At 35.6% G+C, this 10,900-nt stretch overlaps 1 protein-coding gene across 13 annotated transcripts; it reads right to left on the bottom strand.

The window, feature by feature from the left end:
- Nucleotides 1–273: 273 nt before the first annotated feature.
- LOC130997395 (uncharacterized) lies at nt 274–10,779 on the bottom strand. 13 transcript variants are annotated; one of them, XM_057922703.1, is made up of 16 exons: nt 10,472–10,779; nt 10,139–10,389; nt 9,822–10,053; nt 8,868–8,947; nt 8,118–8,156; nt 7,516–7,534; nt 6,235–6,288; nt 4,590–4,717; nt 4,439–4,510; nt 4,038–4,123; nt 2,835–2,944; nt 2,531–2,581; nt 1,988–2,046; nt 1,006–1,050; nt 852–926; nt 274–584 (listed from the first exon to the last, which is right to left on the bottom strand). In XM_057922703.1, exons 2-16 carry the CDS (start codon nt 10,292–10,294, stop codon nt 465–467), a joined length of 1,326 nt encoding a protein of 441 aa, XP_057778686.1. In that variant the 5' UTR covers nt 10,295–10,389; nt 10,472–10,779; the 3' UTR covers nt 274–464. The 13 variants fall into 13 exon arrangements, 10 of the variants coding, with proteins under 10 accessions (XP_057778686.1, XP_057778670.1, XP_057778678.1 ...); XM_057922687.1 differs by having other exon boundaries at nt 10,139–10,381; nt 10,472–10,758; XM_057922695.1 differs by having other exon boundaries at nt 10,139–10,384; nt 10,472–10,757.
- Between the last annotated feature and the right edge of the window lie 121 nt (nt 10,780–10,900).

The raw sequence follows: 10,900 nt of genomic DNA on the forward strand, positions 1-10,900 counted from the left end.
AGTAGGGAGCTAGGGTTTTAGGGAGATTTCTTGGTCAACACACATAAGATATATCTATAAGATATATTTACAACAAAAACATTATATAAAAAATAAAATTACATAAAAAAAACTAGCAACGGCACCAAAAAGAAAAAGTTATGGAGAAGTTTTCAGGATTTAATCAAATAGTGATTAGAAATCGCTATTAAAATTGGTGCGAGGAAAAGCAAATAAGATACATACAAACAGAAAAACCATCTCATCAATTTTTTAGGCAACGATATCCGAAAATTAAGATGAAAAAGAAATATATATAGGAGATTCATTTGGAGGAAAACAGATATCGGAATCAAAGAGCTAGCACCTACAGTATGCTCAAAAACAGTCGAATTGGCTGTGAATTTGTGTCCAAAATTCCCTTCCACCACAGAAGAAACTGCAAACATACTCCAAGTGCTGGGAAATACCTTTTAGATTAGTGGTCATTGGCTTTCAAGCTTCTTCCACAAATTAACAGCCCGTCTAATAATAGAATCTGCAGAAAATCCTTCTGCATAAGCACTAATGGCAATCAGGAGGCTTGTGAATTTCTGCCCGTCATCCTGTAAATTCCACGTACGAACAAGCATATTAGAATACTACTTGAATCATGTGCACTATCACAAACTGAAACTCAATCAAGATATTCCAACACAAATACCTACACATTGACGATAGAAAACATTTCCTCAAATGTATTGCATCATTTTCCTTCCACAAAATATCAAAATTGCATTTTCCTTTTCTACTTCACTAACAAAAATACAATCTACCTAGAATTGCAGCAATTGCCAGAAATAAAACCAGAACACGCCATTATTCTAACTAACCTCTGGTTTGATAAAAGTCAGATCTTTGGTTGTAAATGGGACCATATAGGATGGAAGGTCAGAACGTAACATAGCCTACATTACATGAAGCAAGGAGCTTTAGCTTTAAGTATCAAGCTTTGAAAGTAATCAATCAACACACAGACAAGCTTACAAGATTCTTGCTTAGAATAGCCTGCTCGGCATTTGCAATCAATGCCTGGAAAAAATAAATAGTACATAAAGTCCAGGGAAAAGAGTATTTAATTTCAAGAAGATAACAAGAAAATATTCAACAGACACAGTAGATAGGACAGAGATCATAATTATCGCTCTGAATATATAATTTGCATCACAGTTTTGCCTTTGTTTGACTAATGCAATGGATTAATACAGTAAAGAAATCCCATCTTAGGAGAAGCTTAGGTTTAAAGCACCTTGAGATTCCATAATATTCTTCTACTGATAAGGGTCATTCCATGATAATCTAATTTCTATTGCTGGCTACTAATTTGCCTGGCATTCTTTAAACCAATATAATAAGTTACTAACATCCTTCTCACCCAAGTTCCTAACATAACTCAATTCAAAGGTTTAAACTAAACCGTAAGATTTAACTAAATATAGCTAGCAATTACTGCCAAGCACAAAAAATTGAATGTTAAGTTGAAAAGTTCCTCAGGGCATTTACAGTTTACGTCAGTTTGCAAATTTTACTTCTCTAATGTTTACAAGGATCTGATTCTTTTATTCCTCCAACGAGTCTATTCCCTTTTTATGTATGACATCATCACTCCCTTTGGTAGCATCAACTAATTCAGAATTTCCTATGTATGATATGACAATAATTTCTTGGAGTGATAAAGCAACCATGGTCCAACAACTTTTGGGTTGCCACATCAAAGAGAATGAATGTGGTATGCCCGTAAACGACCTATTAAATATCCATAACAAAAAGAGATTAAGATCAAGTTCAAGCCAAAAGTCAGCACTATATATGAAGTTTCAGAATATTCGTAAACATCGACAGTACTACGAAAATACACCAAGCAACCAAGATCATTTTAGTGCATGAAGAAATATATCAATATATATATATATATGTATATATATTCATGAAAGAAAGGTTTAAGGAACCACTAGCATAGCCAAACTACCTTTTTGATTCGCTCCTCCTCAACTTCGTTAACACACTGCAATAAGTTTTCCAATGAACCTAACAAATTATAATAAGGTCAACTTAGGAACTATGTAATCATGAAATGAGAAAAGAAAGATCACACAAACTTCAGAAAATAGAACTAATGCACTATTAATCTAAAGGAACTCCTCTGCCCAACAATGAAAGCAAAAGCAAAAAATAGTATATAATTGATCTCACAGTGACTTCATTTTTCACTAGGCAATAGGATGACTGTAACTTCCCCACATTAAAAGAGCCCAATGTACCTTATATGCACTTGTTTATCACCGATCCACCATATGAAAAGAAAGCTGTTGTCCACACGCTGCCTTTCTCCCTCTCTACCCCCAACCCCCCTTGTTTGACATGGATGGATGCAGCAAGGAAAGATATCGCAAAGAGTATCATGAAATAATTTTAAAAAAAAGGACAATAACGACTATCACCATCATCATCACACTTTGAGATTAACATGCTATGGTTTTAAGTAATAGTAAAAAGGTCCGCATAAACCTACCAAACTTTGTAATAAGTCGAATAGCATGAACGTCTCCAATACCTTCAACTCCTGCAATACAGATCACAGATGAATTTATAAATTTCCTGCAGAGTCCAGTTGCAATTTTGTTAAATTTAGCCAAGTATGACCTTAAGAGGTAATGCGTCAACAGGGTAACCAATATGTGGATGAAAAAACAACTATCTTCCACAATCTCCCAAATGGAAAAAACCCATAAAATGAGTTACTCTCTGAATCAGATGTTTTTCTTATATATGTCTTCTACTGGCTCTCAAGTTTAGTAAAAGAAACATAGATGAACCTGGTATGTTATCAGATTTGTCTCCCACGAGTGAAATTACATCAACAAACTGAGATGGCTCCAGTGTCCCATACTTCTTAGCAAAGTCTTCCATCCCAAAAGAGGACATCCTAAAATGAGTAAGCAATGCAGTAAGAACAAGAGAGAAAGAAAGCAGCTAAAAGTTGCATAAGAAAACAGAAGCATTAAACATGAAGCAAGAAAAAAAGTACTACTCCTTCCGTCCATGATATCGTTTCCACTTTGTGGAGGGCAAAGGTTTCAAGAAAATGGTGGATAGTAGTGGGTAATGTTATGAGTGGAATTTGGGTACCACTATTATTGTGAGTGAAGTTTGTGGACCCTACTGCTATAAATGGAAGTGGAAACGATATCGGTGGACGGACTAAAATGACAAAAGTGGAAACGATATCGTGGATGGAGGGAGTACAATTTTTCTTTACAAAATTGTACTACAATATAAGGTCAAAAGAATTCTTGTGGTCAGCAAATGAGGTTCCAGTTTCAAAATTAATAGTCTAGAATATTGAGTCAGAAAATAATTCAAACCAACAAAAGTCCCATAGCAGAAACCCAAATACTTAGGTCGAGAAACTTGTCCCGCACTGTAATTCTTCACATGCCTACTGAACTCTAGAATGCAAATATGTACTCTACTACTCCAATAGCCCAGAGAGCCCAATGCCTACCCACCAGCCCATGACAATGAAATTGCAATAGTTAACATAAAATAAAGTAAATAAACATAAATAGGAATAACAAAATAAACTCAAAGTTTGACTCCGAAATTATTCTTCTTGGCCTACCAAGTGTATACTCTAATGCTCAGCCCACTTACAATCCTTAGTTCATTGTTCATGTTTAACAATTTTTTCACCAAACTACTGAATCAATCAGGGAGTTCAGATGTGAGCCTATCTCTTCTGAATCTGAATGTTTTAGTTTTCAGAAAATTACCATGAAATTATATGTTAAGGCAAGAAGTAACAAGGACAGAAGTTACATTGTAGAAAATGGAACTGTTGGTAGTTGCAGCCAGTTGGCTATAGGCTATAGCTATAGAGAACATTGAGACAAGTTGACCTTCAAATATTATGTACTCCTGAAACTTACAGACATCTTGCACACATGCATAGCAAATAAGAGAGGAAAATAAACAGGCAGATCCCAGAAAGCTTGTCAATAGCCAAGAGGAATACTAACTGAAAGCCACGAGGAGCAATTCGCAACAGGCGCAATGAAGGAGACAGTATCTGGAAAAAATCTTTGTCTGGGGAGACAACTCGTACCTGTACCGATTATCTTAAAAAAGAGTCATGTGCCAATGAAGAATAGAACAAAGGATAGAAATAAAAACTACTAGATATTGAAAGTTGTATAATAATTAGGATGTGAATACCGTTCACAGCAATAGTTTCCATATCTCACAAAACTAGATGCTATTGGAACAGAACAAATAAGCAAAAAATGAACTCCATTCAACTTTCAGAAGATAACAGGAAAGCTAACATGGTTTTTTTTTTTTTAATGTAGAATCATTGACAAAAGTCTGCTTGGATCCTCAATAGATTATAGAACTAATGAAACGACGCAGTGAAAAGTACCTTGAACCCAGCATTGACGCTTTTAACGGCCAGTGTCCCAATTACATCATCAGCTTCAACACCTGGAACCTGCTTAAGAAATGAAAAGATAAATTCACATGCTTCTGCTACCTTTGTTATCAACAAAGAATTAATATGTATGTGTTTGTACCTCAATCACTTTGATAGACATAGCCTTGAGGGACGCTTTCAAATACTGAAGCCCCTGGACAACAGTATCAGGGGTTGGAGGCCGATTGCTTTTGTAAGACGGGTATAGGGTGTGACGAAAATTTATGCCTACAAGAAATTGACCAATTAGATCATTTTCTCCAGTGCATTTTTTTTCAACAAATGCATATAATTTCACATAAAAACTTATAGAATTCCACAAGACACATCCAACTACAGATCTTCACTTATGAGTTATCAGTTATGACAAGAATAAGGATTTTATAAAATTTACTCAGTTTAATTTGTATGTGGTATGTTTCAAAGACTCAATTCAATGGAAAACAGCCCATACATGGTTTTTCAAATAGGTGATACCATCCTTAGCCACCCACCTTCGCATTGTTTCTTACATCACCACTTTAATTACCATTTTTATCCTATCTAAACCTTCCATTACAGCTCCACCTCTTTTACCCCTCACTTTCTATCAAAATACCTTCTTATGGTAAGATAATGCTAAGAAAAATGCAAGGGAAACGAGCGACATACAGTGGCTGGCTTAACCACCACATCAGGTCGGCAACATATTGCCATTTATTTTGAAGGATAATCATGACGATAGTAATATGCAGTTAGGACGACAAGTAGATAGGTACAGGGTAGTATTTCTTTTATAGTTTATCAACTTAAACGATCCGTTTACCAAGCAATCTGGGTCATCAGTTCAGGTTGCACATTTTTTCTTGTGCGTGGGTGGTGGGCCAGGTAGGGGAGGGGGATTGACCAAATTAGATCAGTATGGTTGGACATATTTCCATTGAATATCACTGACAGAGAAGCTTTCATCTGATAAAAAAACCAACATCGACGGAAGCTTCAGAACTGCCAGAACATTATTTTACCACTTTTAATCAGACATAAAAATTTTAGTGGAACAAAAGATAACATTCCACTAAAAGATAACATAGCTCTGACTAACTTCTTTTAAATCCCAGGTTTAATTTATCCATGGAATACACAGAGTTCACAGTAACAAACTAAGCAAAGAAAAAATGACAAAAGTAAAAGATAAGAGAAGCGAGTTTAAACCAAAGAAATCGATATAGTACTGTAGGGATTAAACAGAAAGAAGAACAAAGCAAGAACTCGAGGAAAATCTCCTACCCAAGCGCCACAGATACCGACACTAAATTCTAAATGGTCTTAGAAGAGTTCTCCCATAATCAGGCGAGAACTATCTATCCAGCCTAAAGTTTCGAGCCTGCTCAGGAGCTCATAGCCCATACTAAAAATTAAATAACTGAAAAAAGCAAATCAAGCAAGAAAACAAATAAAACAGTCCTCCTAAATCAAGGATGCACGTGCTGACATCAAGATATTTGTATGCACGATCAAGTTTTTTTCTCTATCATAATGAATATTTCTGGGTAAGTAAAACTCCAAAAAGACGCCTAGCTTGACAGAAACATACTCAAAGCTTAAGGTTAAAACATGAATATAATTTCAGGTCCTATTACTATTAGCAATTAAAATATCAAGAGATCCAGGTAACTGCTCGTGGATATGGACTATTAGGTAAGAGCCCTCCCTTTTTAGCTAGTCATAAATGAAGAAAGAGAAAAAATAAAAATCAAATAGCATACCTTTTCCAACAAAACTTTGTTTGGACGAAAGAGACGCATGACCATAAGGAACCCCTGTAAAGAAAAACTTTGTTTTATCAAAATAATTCGCTCAAGGCCACACCCATCTATCTTAGTTAAAAATTATTATAGGAGTATACTCAACTACACTATAGTCAGTATAAGTAAACATTTATTATGACCCTATAGTCAGAAATAGCATCTGAAAGTCATCATTTTAGGTCCTTTCTGAACCCCCTTTTCCCCCACCCTCCACCCAAGTAGGCATGAAATAAGATGAGAAAAGTAATGATTAATTTGATGGATATTCTCCATTAGCTGGAAGCAACAACTTAATAAAAATAAAGGAAACTGATAACTGATTCCATATGTTTAGAACCTCTCTATAAAAAACAAACAATCTATCCTTTTCACTAACATCTTAACCAAATTCAGTATCGTCTATTAGTTTAAATGATCCAATGAGATTCGTTCAAGCTTAAATTGAAACAGAACCATTAGAAAGGAAAAGATGCATGCACAATGACCAGGCACGACGACACCCAGGTCCAATCAAAACGGGCTCTGACAAGCAGCAGAAGTTACAAGCCCAGAGCTCTTCCAACTGTACCCACTACTTAGGTGAAAGAATTTTTTTAGCTAAATCTACTCAATTTGATCATCGCAAAGACCAATAAATTAGACAATCCAGATAGAACTGAAAGCTGATGCTGAAGTCACATCACCCAGCGGCATTTCAATTATATGAGTCTCCTTATTAAATCAAAATACACCATACAGTTCCTCTTTCTGGGTAACAGTTATCTCAGTTGCGTACTTCTAGACGATTGTAACTACGTGAACCAGCATTGATGTTTATACCATGGCAAGGTCACAAAAACATCAAACTTCAGCAATTTTCCAACAGAGAAACAAGAGATCAACAGTATGACTATTTATAAATCTGAGTCACGTATTCATCGCTTGCTTAACTCCTTAGTTAAAAGATATGGAACTATAAATTGTTAAATATTTAAGAAACAAAAAAGTAACCTAGAGGCGGACAACAGAAAGAAAGACCCAATCAAACTTGGACCATTCCTGATAAATGATAAAATAAACAAAGATTTAAAATAAACAAGATTTTGCAATATTTGCACATCACACAGCCCCTCAAGTACCAGAACATAACCATAGATAATTGACGAGTGCTAAAAATAAAGAAGATATAAACTGCAAAATTAGGAACTATATAAATAAATGGAATAAAGAGAATAAAACATAATTAAAAAGCAAGCTTACCGTCATGGTCAAAAACCACCTGGACGTCGGATGGAATAAAAGCAAAAAACAGAAGGGAAAAAAACTTGTGTTAGAGCGGACACATCAACAGCAATAGGTCAGTGAATAAAAGGCACAAAACTGACGTGGGCAGAAAAGAAATCAAATAACACAGACCTCAAAAAATGAGAATAAAAGAATGAAGGAAAATAAAGAGACTCGTGAAGATAGAGATAGCATCAGGTATATGTGACATTGTTGAGTGAATAGTGGCAGCCAGTGTTGAGAGGAGCTAAAATATAATTCTTTCAATCTGTAATAGAATTATAGCAAAATTTTCTAGTATTCGAAAAATCCAACTCTTGGATGAACAAAGAAGTTATTCTAGCTACTATTGGTTACTATATTCATTATTATGATAAAAGATCTTTTTCAGCTCTAGGAGCAGATATTTTAATAGACAAAGTGGACCAGAAAGAACACATCTTCAAACACCTTAGAATGAAGGAAAAAGACAAATGAAACCACTACTACAGGTACAGGAGATATAAATATTAAGAGTTAAGTTGGCTGATCTATTTACAAAATAATTATCCCTAGTTATAGGGAGAATGAGGACATACCGCTACATGTGAAGGGATATATTCCAATACATCAATTATCTGCAAGAAGGCAGTGAAAAAACTTAAAAGAAAGTACAAAATATAGAAGATCAGGGAGCAATTTACAAAACTAACATGAGTCTGATCTTTACCCGGGCAGAACATGCTGTTTAATGAAATCATCCTAGGTACATCTTCTATTAGCTAAATTACATAATTAACTTCTTTATTGCACAAAGCTTCAGATAGCAAGGTGTGGAAAATAAATTTTTATGCTGTTTATCCAAGATAACTCTTTCAGTAGGCAGCATGAAAACATCAGCATTCATTTCTAAAAGAGGATGAGTGATATTAGCATAAACAGAAAACTCTTGGAATGCAGTTTTGTGCATCAAAAGAAAATAAAGGTGGCTAGCCGAGAGAATAACATAGTTAGCTCCTCACATTACAAATGAGAATGAACATAGAGATACAGAACAAAAAACACTACAGGCCATGCTTTGCATTCTTCCTTAGGATATTCAACCAACTACTATGCAGTTAAAAAAATAAAGATAACATATAAACATGCATATAAGTGAGACACAAAAAAGCTATAACTAGATTCTTTTTCTTAAGAAAGGCGTCTTATATAACATGAAAGGTGTGGTCTTAAGACAGCCCTAAGAAAATCACATAATCCTCGTATTCTTAACACACTGTGTCATATTCACTATTAAATTTCAAGGAAAAAGAACTGGGCAGATATATATACCCTTAAGGAAATCTTACCAGAGACAACGCACTGAAAATGGTTAGGACCCAATCTCCATTGCCATCAGCATGAGATAGATGACCATGGTGCAATTTCGCTATAAAAGAACCATAACAAGTTAATTAGCTACTGCATAGGCATATACACGCAGCGGCATGAAGAAACAGAATGTAACAACAGAAATGATGAGTGCCCAAACTAGCGGTAGATCATATAGAGAGGAGAGGAATAAGGAAGAAAGCCAGCTCCCAACAACCACAGCTAAGCTAGCATACGTATAGGCAGTGGAGCTGATCAAAGTTCTCAACAGAAATAGAATTCCTTCTGGGTTCTTTTCAGATAACCATAAATCAAGTCAATTGGTCGAACAATTTATTTATAGTTATGTTTTTGATTAGTTTGTTTTAGGGACAAATTATGAGCTTGTTTTATCAATAAGAGTATATTGCAGAAAATGGATTATCAAGGAAATTAGCGAATACCTAGACATCATGTTGGGTTGGCCATTTGATATAAAGGGCTTACCTAGTCTCTCTATTGTTTTCCTATAATTCCTATTTAAGCACTAAGCAGCTTTTAATCAATATGCACTCTATGGCAAAAGAAGGCTGAAAAAACCCCACTTAAACCAGCTATGTACAATAGTAACGAAGTGGTGATATAACAACAATAAAACATATCTTGTATCAGGTGGAGCAAGTGTGCTTGATGATCACTAAACAATTAAAAAGTTATGTTGAAGGTTTTATCACACTAGATCTGCCTATAAGTTCTAATATTTTCTTGATCAAATAATCTCATTTTAACTCCAATTCACTTTCACTTCTCTTCCTTAGCATTTGGTCATGTATGGTAAGCATCGCCCAATAAAATTAAAAAAGAAATGAGCACAACACCAGCAATTCCAGAACAATCATTTAGGAGTCCATAATTATATAAATTAATCGGAATACACTGATCATTGTACATACCAATAAGCTTGTAATACGCTCTATACATGATTGAAGTGCCATCAATGAGCATTACTCTGCCATTTGATGGATTTAGGGCGGCGGTGGAACCATCTTCACGTGGAGCAGTATCAAGAAGTGTACTTTGGCTAAGCGTTGCGTTTTGAGCAGCTGTACTGACACCTCTCAAACAGATAGGTTGCAGAACTTTACAAAATCCAGAACTCAAACTAGGTCTCACTTTGCATGAGTCCTAAATAAACAATCAGACAACTAGAATAACAGAAATCATAAAATGCTAGGTGAATAGTGTAGTAAAAAGTGATGAATGATACTACCTTTTTAAAAAGAAGGCGTGAATATGACCTTCCTGAATCTCCACTAGACGTCAATTTGTGGCCTAACTTCTGTTTCACAGAGAGACTCCTCCCGCAGCAATAAGACGTCCTCCAGAAAATATGAAGTTGTTGGTGCGGAATTTGAAAGCAAGCCATGAAAACTAGCCTATTTATCTAAGCATTTTGAGGGATACGGCACAGAAAGAGTAGCGGACATTTGCGTCAAACTTCAATCAAAATTAGCTGCTTTTCTTAACCAACAAAAAAAAAGCGCTCGTCATTTAAAATAAAATTAAAAAAATAAGGCGGATAGGAATACAGACGACACACTACCCAAACTATCTAAGTAAGAACCCAGGGCTTGGAGGGGGCTCCAGCCCCCAGCCAGGTAGTTGTAGAGAGGTGGCTTTGGACGCGGCCCGCAGTCACTCAGCAGCGACCTGAGGAGAGTAAGGGTGGCTGCGGCACGCCGACTGGATTAGTCAGAAAGGGAAAATAAACGGGTACAGGCGGTGGCTATCGGCGGGGAGGTGAGGAGGGTGAGGAGAAAAGATGGACTGCGCCGGTCTGTTCTTATTTTCTGACAAAATTATCTTAATTTTGTTTACAAAATGAACATCAAAATATAAGAGCATCCAAACTCCGATTACTTATATAAAGGGGACCACAATGGGTAAGGAGGAAGGCGACACTAGAATGACTTGATAGATAATTTGATTTTTTTAGTTTTAATTTTTATATTTTCATTTAAATTTAAACAAC

Source organism: Salvia miltiorrhiza, chromosome 1 (assembly GCF_028751815.1).
Source record: "Salvia miltiorrhiza cultivar Shanhuang (shh) chromosome 1, IMPLAD_Smil_shh, whole genome shotgun sequence".
NCBI classification, from domain to species: Eukaryota; Viridiplantae; Streptophyta; class Magnoliopsida; order Lamiales; family Lamiaceae; genus Salvia; species Salvia miltiorrhiza.